This window comes from Strix aluco, chromosome 4, assembly GCF_031877795.1.
Source record: "Strix aluco isolate bStrAlu1 chromosome 4, bStrAlu1.hap1, whole genome shotgun sequence".
Lineage (NCBI taxonomy): Eukaryota > Metazoa > Chordata > Aves > Strigiformes > Strigidae > Strix > Strix aluco.
Genome location: NC_133934.1, coordinates 17,369,997 through 17,385,717, shown reverse-complemented (window position 1 = coordinate 17,385,717; position 15,721 = coordinate 17,369,997). Strand labels below are relative to the sequence as shown.

Below are 15,721 nucleotides of genomic sequence, written 5' to 3'. Positions count from 1 at the left end.
GCAAAGGAAGCAATGACCTGAATGTGGAGGAAAGAAGAGGAAAGAGGAGGGGAAAAAAAAGAAGGGAAAAAATCAGGGCAAGGTGACATTGTGATGTGAGAGATGGGAGAGAAATAGTAACTGGCAGGTGAGAGGAGAAGATGAAGGATGATTAAGCAAAGGAGAGTTGGAAGTCTATGAGAAAAAGACGGGGAACGGGGAGATGTTTGGCTGGATGGGGGCACAGAGGGAAGAGGTCCTCTTGCCTGGACCCTGGCTGGATGAGAAGTTGAAGAAGGAATGGGAGATGGGGTTCGTTTGGGGAAAGAATCTGCTCTTAGGAGGAGGCAGAGTGAGGAAAAGGGCAGAGAGAGAGAATCGGGGGGGGGGGGGGGGGGGGGGGAACACAAAATCAAGATCCAGAAGGAGGGCTTAGACTGCTGAGGCAGGGAGCCTGGGACAACAAGCTGGGACAGCCTGGCTGGGTAGGAAGGGCACTGAGAAAGTGTGTGTGAAGCTGTCATTTTGGGGTGAGTGGAGGAGAACAAGGAGACTGAGACTAGATAACTGTGCCTGCTTAAGTAAGGAGAATGAGGAAATAGTGTGGATTTGGGAAGGGTTAGTGAGCCTCCCTGAGCAAGAGAAAAAGGGGCAACGTGCAAGGAGGGGAAGAGAAGAGAAGACGGGGAGATACTGGGAGTTGAACAGTGAACTTGGAAGATAACCATGCAAAGCAACCAACCATAAGGTAAGAAAATGTAGGATTGGGTCATGCAGGTAGGTGAGCAGAGATTGGAGAAAGAGTAAAGAGCAACAGTTGGATAGGAGACAGGACTGGAAGGAGATCCGGTTGCAGGGAACTCCATGAGGATGTAGGCAAAAAGCCTTGCAGTGGCTGGGCAAGGATCCCCCCTGAGAAGCTAGAAAGAAAACCTGCCTGACAGTCCAACCCTGAAGCAGGGGTGCTCTCAGGGTGCTGTCAGGGCCCTGACAACAGGAAAGGAAATTACAAAAGTCTCCCCATACTCCAGCTGCCACTGCAAATGTTCAGTCTTGGAGCTCCTATGGCAAAGATCTGTGTGCTGGCTCTAAGAGTGTCCATAGGATGCTCCTTTAGGGAAGTGTGGTGTGGGAGGGAGTAGCCCTACAAAACCATGCACAGAGATACATTCTTAAAAGTGTGTTCTGTGGACTAAAAGCCACACTCTTAAAACATGAAGGAATCCCAATGGCAGTAGCATGTAAAGCTTCATTCAGCCCTATTGGTGTGATTAGATATTACACCATATCCTCTTTAGACTATACTTTCCATTATTGTCTGTAACTGCCTCTGGGGAATTGCAAACCCAAGACCAACCTAGCATCCAGCTTGCTCTGTGCTTTGCAAGGTGTGAGTTCACTTCACTGGCACAAGGATGGCTAAGCTACATCCTGAAGTGGCCACAAGTATCAAGTTGTCCCGTAATCCTGCCTTCATATTACTTGGAGTTCTCCTAGGAGGTAGCTTCATCTGACTCTGGCAGAAGATATATGGTGTTGCTAAAATCCTGTTGAGATGTACAGTGGCTGACAGAGGTGGTGTACATCCACACCTGAGCATGTCCATCTACTGCAAAAAGGGAAGGAAAAGCACGTTTGCCACATTCATGTTCCTATGCCCAGGAAAGGATTGTATGTATGCATGCATCAGAGATGGGGGTGTGCATACATATGTGCTTGAATTCTCATATACACGATTGTATTTTGGAGGAGAAAAAAATCAAGGAAAAGTCCTTTGCACTTAAAATGCATAAAGTTTGTGATGATCCCTAGACTTTAGAAGAGCTGTTCCACAGCCTTTTGTTGTTCTTGGAAATGCCATCTCCTGCACAAATAAGCTTTGTTACTGCTATAGAGAGTTTAATGTTTATGCTAGAAATTAAGTGATCTTTTTAAGCCATTGAGTGCTTCAAGAAGAGAACCAAAACCTTGAACCTGCTTCAGTCTTCTGTGGCAAGGCAACATGGTGAGCTGAGGACAGGTTTGCTTCTTAATACAGGTTTCCGTTATTGTTTCTTCTGGAGCTGAATATTAGCTGTAATCATTTATACTGGACATTTGCACTAGCTATTTTCAATTCTACACACAGGGTCTGCATGTGCATCTGTCATTGAAAATCAGGTTCCATGGGGCATATCCGTGTGTGCACCTCTATTCCTCTTCATCCTTTTGGTCCCCCACTTTGTTGTTCACAGTAGCATATCCCTGTGGCAAACACAGATAATGCTTACTAGGAAAAGAAATAAGAATAAGGCATTTAATGTATTTCTAGCCTTCTTTAATGTGTTGTAGCTGTGAATACAAGGCAAAAAGCAACACCATATGACCATGCTACTTTGGGAACGGTCTGTAAACTGCAGTTAAAATAGTTTCAAGATATTTATGCAGTGCATAAGTCATGTGAATAGAGGTTTATCACAATCAGTAGGAATGCTGGATTTTCATATCACACATTTGCTGCTTAGGATGATTAGCAGGAAATTTAATTTGCACTAATTAGCCTTAGGGGAGCAAGAAATTAAATTGATGGGTAAATTTCACTTTTTACTATATACCATACCAACATGGAGAAATTTGAGTTAAAGTCTGAGTTGAGTCCTATGCTGATACACTGGACTTCAGTTTTTCTAAATTAAATTAAAAGACTGTAGAAAATTAATATATGCATGGTGAGTGGGTGGGTATTTTTAGGAGCTAGAGTCGTAAAATAGTCGTTCAACGTATTTCTTGAATTGTCAGCCACTTCCAGAGAATGTGGTATATTTTTGTACATTAAATTGCATTAATGTCTAATAATACAGCAAAAGCTTTAAGAAGTCCTAATTTTCTATATTTGTATATTTTCATTATATAATGTGCGTTATGACTGCACATGCAATATTCCACATTGTAATGCACAGAGCAGAAACAGTTTTCACAGAACTACTGTGAAAACGCCATACTTTTTAATTTACAACACCCACTTGCAAATACATTTTTAGGGTCAGGAGCCTTTGTTCATATGCTGGCAAAATTCCTATGAAAATAATTTTTTTAGAAATTACTCTCAAAAGTATACAGCAAATGAGGGAGGCATGAGTCACCACATAGTCCTAATAGACAAATAAGAATTAGGAATTAATAAACTCTAATCTTGCCTGTTGATGGTGACTTTTCTGTCCCATTCTTCCAAAACACAGCTTAGATCACTTGGTTTTTCCCTCTGTAAAATTGAGGCAATTTTTATGTATCCACTCAGAATTACTGTAGATTGATTAATGCATACAAAGCAATGAGTCATTTGGTATGGAAGTATTGGTCTATTATAAACTGAAGTGTTCTGTCATACCAGGCTTGTGGTTGCATCCATATTTATCTGTAAAAACGGAGATGGAAAACATCAGTTGCATATGAGATACTTGCCTTTGATGTCAGTGTTTCTGCTTGTTTTTGCATCTGAAGTACACTGAGAAGCTCACTATTACTATTATTTGGAATTAGACCTTGTAGTACTTACCTGAAACTGCTATTGAAGTGAGAGGTGCGACTTCAGTGAGGGTTTTGCCTGAGTAAGTATTGCAGAATTGGGTACCTTGAGTCCATAGTTTGGAGTTTAAGTGTGCATATAAGCTAGTTCAGGCATCTGTTTAGGCTATCTAGCCTATGACATAAATAATTCTGGTGTAAAGAGACACCTCAGATAGACCTCTGGATAGTCATATATTGTGTAACATATATCATATTGCATTCTCAGGTCCTTCTTTGATCCCCAGGACTCTGATTTCTCAGCAGTAGCCCTCCTATTCAAGAACGTGTGTGCACGTGTGTGTCTGTATGTGTGGGTGGGTATATATAAATATACACATGCCCACATGCAGACAAACATATATGTGTACACACCCCCCCTATATAAATGTGCTTTGCCTTTTTGGGTATATGAGTATATTTCTGTAAATGCTCACCACTTGTATTTATACATTTATGAGTAATATCCAACTTTCAGTCATAATTGACACCATGTGGCTTTCTGTATAATAATTACTTTGGGACAAAAAACCTTGCAGATGGTTTCAAGAGTGACTCTAACTCACCATCAATGTAAAAAGATTAAATAAGATGAGCCTGCTCCGTCTGAATGGAGTAAGCCATTTTCATTGATTTCAATGGGAGCAGGCGCAACTTCATTTCTACAGCAGACAGAGAACATGTATTATATTCGTTAAATGAAAGTTTGATTTCATTGCACTTAAAATTATTCATGTTCTGTTAGCAAATGGTTTGAGATTTTGTAACCTAGAGCATTTGCTGAATTCTGCTTTGTATTTTCCTCACAGCAATTGGAAGGACCCTCATTCCTCGTTATTTTAGCACTGTCTTTGAAGGAGGTGTAACAGACCTGTATTACATTCTCAAGCACTCAAAAGAGTCATACCACAACTCATCCATCACAGTGGACTGTGATCAATGCACCATGGTCACTCAGCATGGAAAACCCATGTTTACCAAGGTAACAGGGAAGACTCAATAAAGCATGTTGTTGGTTTTTCTTTTTCTTTTTCAGTGTGTATAAGGGTGAAAAATACTGGCTGTTGCATTTTTCTGGTAGACTGAGATTATTTCTAATACTGAAAACCCTTGAAGCCATTTAATTACTATTTTCTATATTCATTACGTGACTGGAAAATTCTGTGGGCATCCTCTGCAATTCTCCCAGAAAGATTGCAAGAGAAGCACATAATGCCAGGTTGCCAGAACCATCAGATGTACATGAATTAAATTCAACCTGCCCATCTCCTTTTCTCTGGGCTTGATTTTAAAGCAACAGTGAGATTGCTGGTACCTACCATTTGGGATGGTATGTGTCACATTTGATACTTACCCAGTCCAAGGACTATAAATCTCTAGGAAAATAGTGATTTAATACGGTAGGATGCTGGTCCAAAGGGCAGTGAAGTCAATGGAAGGAGTCAATTGATTTAAACATGCTCTGGATCAGGCAGTTAGTGAATATTCAATATTTGTAATTGATAGTGAATTATCTTGGCCTCTTCTAGTCCTGTAATTAAACTGAGTGCCATATATTTATAAAAAACACCAAAAAGTGGAAAATACAAATTAAAATAAAAAATTTCTTAGATTAAAAAAATCAGTAAACTGATTTAAAAAATGGAAATGTCCCCTTTCATAAATTAAGAGGAAATCATGATTTTCGGTCTTGTACTTGTTCGTCTATATGAATATATATGGTATACTATATGAACTTTTTCATGGAGGAAAGCACAAAAGTAAAAGGAGCATCAGGAGGAGATAACCTATCTATGTTGCCCTTGCCCTGCAGGACTGTGGAGGTTTTAGAGTCAAAAAAGGCACCAGCTATTGACAGCATCATGACTAGGGCCCACATGGCTTACACTGTTTCAGCACGTATGTGAGTCCCATCCCTTTGTAAGGTCTTCCCTGCCATCTTCATGGCTCCTCGAGTGGGGCTTAAAGAAGAGGGAGAGGAAGCCGCTGGTGTGCAGAGCACTGATGAGCTGGGAGGTGTGTGTTTAATGGTGTCGTCGTTTCAGCTCTCCCCCTCCAGCCCCCTGTGACTTACATAGACACAGAGAGAGAGATGCAAAGAGACCAGACATTCCTAGGTAGCACCTCTTTGCCACCTCACAGCTCATGAGGAGTTGTGCGTGCTGGCCATGTGCAGAGGACATGACGAGGGTATACAGTAGTTGCTTCTCTGCGGAGCTCCCTAAAGCAACTTCTGTGTCATTTCCCTTTGTGTTAGCTTTAATGCAATAGCAAATAAAAAGGGGGGGGGTGGTGGTGGTGGTGGTGGTGATGTTGAATCAGTCAGTACAAAACGTTTTTCTCAATTCAATTAGTTTATTTTACTTATCATGTTTTTACTTTAGAAAGGAGGCTATTATCCAGCAAGTCAAGATAGACTGGCAACAGGGACCAGACTAGGTGCAAACCTTGTGTCAGGGGGGTCACAGTCGCCTCCCGTAGCATCATCCTGTTGTGTGCAGTGAGTCTCTCTGTCAGCTGCAGCCCTGGCAGTTTCTGTTGCAGATTCCAACATAAACCTCTGTATCCCAGTAGAAAAGTTCAGGTGGAGGTGTGATTTGGATTCCAGGAGAAAAGTGAGGGGTTTTTAATAGCTGTGTGTTTAAAATGTGTGTGTGTTAGTAAGAGCACATTTGCAATAAAACACAGTAGTTGGTGGAATAAAGGAGAAAAAATATATTACTCTCTCAGAAATAAGTTAGAGCTGAATGTTGTCTCAGCTGTGCATGTGTGACTTCTAGCAGAGATACCAAGGACATAGATCATGTACCCAAAGGTAAACTCCTACTGTCACAGCACCAGCAGTGGAACAAAGCAGACCTCCCATAATAAGCAGCACTCCAATGGACTGTGTAGCTCCTTAGATCATGAATTTGACCCAGTGAAACTACCACGAAGGGGTTTTTTAATGCAAAAATACAAACTAACTGTATTTGTTAACAGCTGTTTCAGTTTCACAACTTCTAAGCTGCACATTCACTAACTTCTCATATAATGGACTGAAACAGTTCTCATCGTGTATTGCACCAGGAACCCACAGCTGCATTTTATTCATTTCAACATTTTCCTAGTTGGAGCAACTCGCTGCATACTGCAGTATTGGACAAATATATAAAATGGTGGTTCCAATTTTTTTCAAACAAATATGGCTAGAACATGCCTAACAGTAAAAATATCAATAGTCCAGCTTGTCTTTAGAGGGCAAGAGATCCTTGTAAAGTGTCACACACTTAAAAATTGTTTTACCAAGGTATAAATAAATACTATAAAGAATTTAATACAGTTCAGTGGCATTAATTAAATGTGGTAAAAGAAGAGACTGAAGCCCTGACTACTATGTTTGTTTACCTGGCAGGTGCTTCATTTTTTCTTCCAGGTAAAGGAGAGCTTTAGGAGTCCTCCTAAGTCTCTGTTTTCACCATGCTAACAGACACTCCAACTTTATGTGTAGGCAAACTGTTTTTCTGCAGTTAGTGATGTTTATATTTCCCAATAAATTGGCAGAAGCGATCTTTGCCTTCACCACTAAAGCAGTGAGCACCCCGTATTTGAACAGTTCTCTCCCTGCACCCAACTGTGGAGCCATCAGATGGATTTTATAGATGAAGCCTTTGAAACTCAGTGGTTTTAATTCTTACTAACAATCTCAGGCATTTCCCAGACTTGTATAAGCTTTAGGTTTCTTTTCAAGCAACGACTCAGGTTTGAAAAATGGTAGTTAATAAAAGCGGAAGACTTCTAAAACATGCCTGGTGTTAGGAAAGTGAGATTCTGAGAAAAAAGGCACAGGACCAAAGTTGGTTTTCATAGGTGCTGCTCACGCCTAAGTTGAAATTCCTACAATTAATAAGTGCAATGAAGGGGTTAAAAAGCTATTGGTTAGTTTGAGAAATGTTCTTTTTTAGTTTTTTCCTGGCCTAGTCTAGAGCAACCACGTGATATACTGAATGCCTGCCAGCCTCTTTCTTGTTGATCCTCCGGAGACCATCTGTGCTGGGGGCATTGATTAGAGTGTGTCTGCTGGGATTACATCTTTTCTGTTGCCATGCCAACTAATCAGCTGATTTTGGTTACCACAGAAACAAAATGTCAGAGCTCACAGTACGGTAACATGAATTCAGCACAACAGAAAATGTTTTCTTAATTGGAGACCCTTTTGATTTTTTGGATTCTATGTAAAAGGCAGCTTTAAAAAAAAAAAAAAAGAGGCCCATTTAAAATAAGAACTGCGCCAATTTTATTGATTAAAAGCAGTGCGTAAAATTCTGCTCTACATAAGGAAATGAAATTCCTTTGTAAGATGTATAAATTTTTACCACTGTGTTATGAGGAATGTGTTTCAGTTTTTCTATTAAAATTTGTTAATGCCAGTGCATAAAATAAATCTGTTAAAAGCTGTGGGGTTTTCAGTTTAAGAGGAGAAACATTTGAGAAGCCAAAAGTATTACTATAAAAAAAAAATTTTAAACCTGATAACTGATCAGTAATCAGGATCTTTGGCCTCAACACAGTAACATTAATATAAATTTTTTTCTTCTTGTATGAATTCTTACGTGTGTGCATGTGTACCCCTGTGTAATTTCTCATCATAGTGCAAGCGATGTGAAAATCAAAATCAAGGTCAAATGACAAAACAAGTGACATTAAAAATTTGAAGTCATCACTAAGGTGTGTTGACAAGGGCAGATGGGAACCTGTTGCAAGATTCTCCTTCATAGGTCTACAGTAATTTGTCTATATAGTATGCCTGTTAAAATTAGTTACGTGTTTTTGCAGAAACAACCAAGAGGAAAAACTATGATGACGTTAAGTGAACTGTTAACCAGAAAAGCCACGTGTTGCCCAAGTGGGAGCTAGCCAAGTCTGAGCTGGGGCTTGTAAAAAGGCTCAACAGACTCAACTGAATCTGGGATGGCTAGTTGTTCAATCAAATTTAGTTGTATTAAAATTAAAGTTGCAGAAACCTTTTCTTTTGAAAGCTGTTACACCCTGTTTCCACAGTATCTCTGTACTCTGCACTTGCAAGTTTACTTTGAACAGGAGTTGTTTAGTCCAATTTAGAAAAAAAAAAAAAAATCAATGACAGAGGTAGTTAAGTTTCAGATCAGGCATCATTTACAGTACCCCTAGTCAAGATACCATGCCGGATGTATATTTTGCACATTAAAGAAGATCACAGCCACGGCATTTTTCCACATAAAGTTGTGGACAATTGTTTAAAAGTCCCCAGTAATTTTTTTTATTTTTTATTTCCAGGTAGTATCCACTTGCTGCATTTATTCCTTCCATATTTTCTCTCCTTTTTAGACAAGACCCCTCACAAAGCTGTATGGGCCACTTTCTGCAGAAGCAGCTCCATTGTCCATGACTGCAACCTCTCCTCTGTTCCCCTGGCTCTCAAACCTATCATGGCAATGCAGCTCATACAGCCCAATGGCAGACACCCCATCTGGCTTTCCTTGGAAGGGGGGATTAATAAAAGTAGATAAGAAATGAAAGAAAAATAAAAATGGGATAAAATGCCTGGAAAAGATAAGAACACTTGGAAAAGACAAGGAAAAAGTAGGAAAAAAATCAGGTTTGGCCACAGGCATTCAGGACACTGCACACTCCAACTGGACATGAAAGGAAGGTTTATATGCCAAGCTATTGTAAAGAAAGGGCAATGTAAAACAGGTTGGGAAGGACTGGTTCAGCAATTTGACATCAAGTGCATGCAGTTGCACCACAGCCACCTCCACTGCGAGTCATTAATTAGCAGTAGCAAACTGTGAGGGAAAGAGAATTGATGCAATAAATAAGATTTAGCGCACACAATATTCTATGTTTGTAAAATGCTGTAAAATCTGTAGTATTATAAGTTACTGTCTACATGGTAAGGCCTATGAAGTCATTTTCCCACATTCGTTTTTTTCTCCCCAAGAGAAGGAGAAACAATTAATCTAGCAGAGATGAACAATAGAATACTGCTCTGATATTTTTGAATGTTGTTTAATCGATGATACAATACCACTGAAAACAGAATTCCTGGGAATTTATTTCATGCATTTTATGTATTCTAGGTATGCACAGAAGGACGTCTTATCTTGGAGTTTACTTTTGATGATCTTATGAGAATAAAAACATGGCACTTTACTATTAGACAGTACAGAGAATTAGTCCCACGCAGCATTCTAGCCATGCATGTAAGTAATCCTTTTTTCACTTGACCTAATGCAAAGAGATGAGATTAGTTTTATGAAGAACTCCAGCAAATTCCACACCCAAGGCAATTAACTATAAATATTTTGTTTTGCCTGCAACTACATCCATTTACAAGTTCTTTCATCACTCCCCTGTTTCTCAGTGCTCTATTGTTGCCACTGTTGCTATGTTTTCATTTTGTTTTAGCACACAGTTTTCCTTTTAATCCCATTTGGTGGTCTGTATGATTTGGGTCCAAAATCTGTTCTTACTGATATGAACTACACTGAAGTCAGTGAATTTTCATCATTGTATGTATGAATTATATTTACTCTTTAAATGAAACAAACTAATGTTAGCCTTGCATGATGCAGAAAATAAGTAATTACTAGATATTCACTTAGAAACATTTAGAATTTTAATCCAGATTTTTTTTCACATTTCAATACTTTTCTTTTGTAATTGAATGAAAACACACACAACAGAACATTAAAATATTAAATATTCTACAAGTTGAAGTCAAAACATTATAAGGTAAATCTTTGCAGAGAAATAAAGGACAGAGTCTTATTGCCACCGTTCTGTACTGTAGAAGCATTCCAACTAGTAGTGCTCTATGCACAAAATTAATTGTAGGACTATGGTTTTACAAAAGGTAAGAACACAGGCCCAAACACGTGCCTTTGAATTACTTAGATGTCCATAGATAAAGATATATTCTTAGTAAGGAGTTTTAGATAACTTAAGAAGCCTAGAGTTTTTTGAAAATGCTATTACAGGTCTGAAGAAAATACCTTTGAAAACCTACTCCACCGTTTCTGTCCCAGGGTTATCTTTTATTTTAGAGGGCTGATCTTCTGAACTCTTCAACAGTATCCCATTAAGGGACAGCAAGGATAGCCATAAGCAACGTTATGTATTTAGGGGGCTGCTGCAATTCAAAGAGAGTGGAAGCAGGTTAGCCAGCAACCAGCAGGTATTAATTTTAGTAATGAGATTGATCTCATTTTAAGGAGGAGGCTGGTCTCACAGGTAAAGTTCTTGGCTGGGGTCAGAGAAGGACTGTACTTGGTGTTTTTCCTGTTTAATTCTGGGAAAATAACTTAGACCAGAAGGGTTCTCTAGTCTGTACTTAATGCCACTTACATGATCAGCTCTGCTGAAGGTGCCTTGATGAGTTGTCTCTGCTTCAGTTTCTTATCCACAAAAGGAAACCAATACATTCTTTATTCCTGCCTTTATCTGCTTAGTCTTCTGGGATTCCCAGCCAGCAAACGGAAGGCTCAAAGTATGCTGTGATCCCTCGGGAAGCTCCTTGGTGGGGCCCTGCTCACTTGCACCCCTGTGCGTGACAGGACCCCCTAGCTCTGTCTTTTGAATGAGCAGGGACAGAAGGAAGATATTGGAAAACAGTCTTTATTCTGCTCCAGTTTCATAATGTTTTACACTTTCCTATGCAAACAGAAGTCTGTAGCTTATTAGATAAATTTAGCATCAATGTGTAATTTTTCCATAGGAGTGGCACCTCTTTTCAGAGAACCCTCCTTGCACTCCACCAAGCACATAAAGAAAACCAAATAGACAAAAAGCAAAGTGAAAATTCTTTTTTTCTCTGTTGTTTAGGCACAAGACCCTCAGGTGCTGGAGCAGCTGTCCAAAAACATCACTCGAATGGGTCTGACAAACTTCACCCTCAACTACCTCAGGGTAAGCATACCATAGCTGATGATTATTGTGAGCATTTTTTAAAAGTTACTGTTAGCTTTGAGTCAAGGTAATGAGAGCAGAGCTTGTGGTGGTCAGGTAAGAAACGGACCTAACCCTTAATGAGGGTGAAGGAGAAACACAGAGACTGTAATAGAGATGTAGGTGCTAACAATGCGCCATTAAAAAGGATAAGAATTTTATCATGGAGTGGAAGCAATGTGTCAGCAGCCCCTGTTTTTAACAGTCTTTCTTCTCAGTTTTGAATAATGGATTTATTTTTTGTAAGAAAGAAGTTCCCCACCATTTTTCCTCTCTGCCTCACTGTTCCTGAAGAAATGGCAGCTCATTCTTATTGAGATGCCTGTCTTCTCCAACTCTTCGACCTCCCCACCTCTTCAAGGCAGAGGCAGGGCTGAGAGAAAGCTCAGCTCCAGCCGTTTTGCAGCAGTCCCTCAAAGCAGTCCTCACTTCACTTGCCTCTGGGAGCCTGAGCTCCCTCCTCAGCCTTGCACTGAATCTAGTGTAGTTTTTAGGATTAAATAATGCATTTGTTCCCATTGCTTTTTGACCCTTAAAGTGCATGCAAAGTTTGGAAGTTTATTTTTATTTTTGAAAGTATTCCCTGGTGTGGGCTTACAATGCATACACTGAAATATGGGTTTGTAGAGTTCATATTTCAAGGTTAAAATTCAGATTTTTCTTATTTCTAGACATGTCATTAGTAGATAAAATGAGGCAAATTGCTCAATGATACATCAAGCTAACTTGGCCAGCAATATCTGATTTTCTTCCTTTTTATTGTGTGAGTAAGTATGCTTTTTTAAGATAACAAGAACACTAGAAAATGCAGTTATTTTCTGCCTATGTAGAGCTGTACCTGACAGTCTATCTTATGAACCTTGTAATACCTTCCCTATGGATGGAGTCCTACCCCCCAGAGTGTTTTGAACTTCAGGAGTGACAGTGTGTTGGACTGAGATGTGTGATGAGATCTCTCTCACTGCATCCTTACAGCTTGTAGCTGTACTTACTCTCCCAATATAAGCCATTGCTGATTGTTGCTTCTGTGGTGTTAGTGTAAAATTTACTGTTCAAATTATAGTCTGAGTTGTGCATGGCAGGTCTGCTGTAGTGTAACTGAAAGAAGAATATGGCATAAAACCTCAGAGGAATAATACCTTGCATTTGAATTTTTCCATGTATAAATTCAAGAATAATGTGTCTATGTTGTGCATATTGTATTATAATGGTTAGTTTAGTCTGTGGTTTGGTACAAGAGAGTGACACTTTGGCAACATCACTATAGCCATGCTGTCATTGTCTCATGGTGAGGCATCCCAGAGCGCGTTCTCCAGAAATCCCCAGCGGGGATTCCTCCTCAGTCACACCAAGTTTTGCATTTACATCCTTGTGGCAAACTGGTCAGCCAGCAGCTGGCTTAGGTAGGCTATTTCCATGCTTTCTTTCCAAATTGTCCTGTGGCACAAGGCATTGCCCTGCTTTTCAGGTTTTCAATCCCCTTAGCATGACTGGACACTTGGGCAAGCGCTTGGGCTGGCCCACAGCAGCCGCAGTACTCAGTACCCATCCTTCGTGAGGCTTGGAGGACCATGCTGAATTTGCAGCACTGTCACTATCACCGACCCCTTCTGGGTCCTTTGTGGTATATTCTGTAATTGCTGAATGTGACAATGCAAATGAGAAAGGCAGGGTCCCTGTTAGGACGCAGCTGGCATCAGGCACCCATGCTGCTCCCCCTGTCAGCATCAAAAAAAGCAAGAAAGGAAGGGGGGGAGAGAGAAAAAATCCTCAGAAAAAGAAAACTGGGATCAAGATAAGCACTAGGGAGATATGCAGTGAAGTGGAAGGGGATGAAAAGATGAAGTCTTACTTTTTTTCTTCTTCCAGACTAGTTTTGTTAGCTTAACAGACAACATTAGGTCTCTGGGTGCAAAGCTTCCTCTGGCTCCCGCTGTGGTGATTCCAAAAGGAAATCTTTTTTTCCCAAGCCAATCTTTGCGTGTCTTTCTTGCAGTGAGGAATTGATCATTCTGCTCTTTTTTTCAGACGTTCAGCTCATCTGGGAGCTCGTATTACATGATGTATTTCCATTTTGATTTACTTCTTTCCCAATTACTTTCTTCTGTTAATTTTAACATAAAAATCTTTTCTGAACTCACGATTGTAAAATCGTGCACTAAAAAAATGTGGTAAATGCACTTAGGCTTAAGGTGTTTTGTTTTGTGGTTGTTTTTTTTCAAGTCAGCATTTTATGATATTTTATTCAGTCTTCCCAGTGCTTAGTAATTAGCACTGTTACATGGTTTTAAATAAGGATTTGAAACTAAGCATAAAAATGATTTTCATTTTTTTTTTCTGCTGCACACAGCAAAGGCTTGTGATACTCATAAGCGAAAACTTCACTGATGGGCAGAATTAATCATTTTTATTCTTCAGTGTGCACACAGCAGCAAGCTGTGCTGCAGTCTCTTTAAAGGCAGAATTTAAACCTGGATTTCCGATAGTTGTGGTATAAAGGTATAGCTTGTGTTTTTTACGCTTAGGCATCACAGAATGCTAAATCATTGCCAGTTGGGATATATGCAGTTGCTGGCATGTAAACCTCCACTCCAGAGTGCCACATGTCTATAGAGCCACAGCTTCGGATATGTGCCCTGGTTTGTCTTCATTCACTCCAAGTAAAGCTGTCCAGCGTAGAGGAACATTGATTTTTTTAAATCATATTTCATACAAATTTGAAATATATCTTCTTGGAACCTGGAAATGTAATGTTTTGTCCTGTGTCATTTGCCAAATGCTCCTTCTCTCTGTTTTCTCTGGCTCTGTATAAAACCATAGACTTCCTTTCTTTCTAGTTACTAGTTTGTTTTGTTCCAGCATAATTGATTACCTCATCAATGGGGTCAGCATACTTTGCTGTAGCTGCTGACTAGGAGTTGAATAGGCTGTCTCGGAAATAATGAGCAAACCCTTGTAGGTTTTAATTTAATATCAAGCTTTTTAAAATGTAATTTCTCATCAAGTCATCAAGTAGTAGATATTATGAACTATCAGATAATAAGGCCAAGACCTATATCCAAGTCTGTCAGTATGAGTCCAGGAACAAACAGGAATCCTGTACAGAGTTTGAAGATGGAGATAACACTCAGAAGAACAGTTTCCATGAAGCTACAATAATCTAGTCCACACACATTACCTTATTTTTTTTCTGTGTAATTTTCTAGTTGCTCAGCTATTTTATTTAGATCTTCAATGCTTAATGTATTTAAATGCACTCCAAAACCAGCAGCTTTATACCAGCAGTGGTATTCACAATTTGGAGCTCAAATTTTTCTTGCTGTCTTCTGTAAAATAGTTTATTCTCTCAAAATTTCTGACATTATAAAAAAGTCAGCCCCTGCTGTCAGTTAGGCAGGACTACCTGGTCTGAGCCTTGAAATATAGTTGTATCTTGCCCAGAGGATTTTCAAAATTTGTGTCTACTTTCTTCCACTGACTGTATCGGAGTGATTTCTTAGAGCTCTTCCCCAGGTGTAGCTATTGCATCCTCCCCATGCTGTGGTCTGCGCTGGTAACCAGTTTATTGGTGTTAATGGAACCGAATCTGCACCTGCCCTTTGCAAAGTGAGAGCGCGGCAGAGCCCTCCCGCTCTGCATCAAGAGAGGTATCTAGGCAGGGAAACGCACACTCCCATTTCCCCTTACATCCTGTATGGCTGTATTAACCAAGGCTTATCTGAGCTACAGATTATCCATTTTTTTTGTTTTCTATAGAAACCAATAATGAAGTGTTACTATTACAACACAGAGGACAATATTTTCCAAATTCCCACTTTCACTAATTTAGTTCCTCACTAGACATTTTTGGATTTCTTCTGCTAGTAGGATAACATGAATTATTTAATAGGACACAATTTTCTAAATGCAATACTTACATTGTAATCAAAAGCCATTTATATGTGTACCCATTGTATATGCAAAAATTTTTTTGCACATGCAAAATAGACATGCATGCACAGCTTCCTTTAATGCACAGGGAAATTTGCTTTTCTAAATACAGTTTCATGCGTGGAAAGGATATGAACTCGAATAATTTGGGAGCTGTTTTGCTCCTAATATGTAACAGTTTGTGGCAGCTATCTGGTCAGTTTTTATAGCTGCTTGTGTATCTTCAGTGAAGAAGGAGAAAGATTGCACGCAAGTGTGTTAAGGATGCAAAGTCAGGTACTCAGGGAAAAGAAGTGCAATA

General features: G+C 39.6%; 1 protein-coding gene across 12 annotated transcripts in view; it reads left to right on the top strand.

Moving 5' to 3' along the window:
• The window catches only part of LDB2 (LIM domain binding 2), a 378,106-nt gene that overhangs the window by 320,978 nt on the left and 41,407 nt on the right, over positions 1–15,721 (top strand). For all 12 annotated transcript variants that reach the window (XM_074822204.1, XM_074822203.1, XM_074822201.1 and 9 more), the window contains 3 exons: positions 4,332–4,504; positions 9,624–9,746; positions 11,368–11,451. In XM_074822204.1, coding sequence (XP_074678305.1) covers positions 4,332–4,504; positions 9,624–9,746; positions 11,368–11,451 — 380 coding nt within the window. The remainder of the gene's footprint in view (positions 1–4,331; positions 4,505–9,623; positions 9,747–11,367; positions 11,452–15,721) is intronic.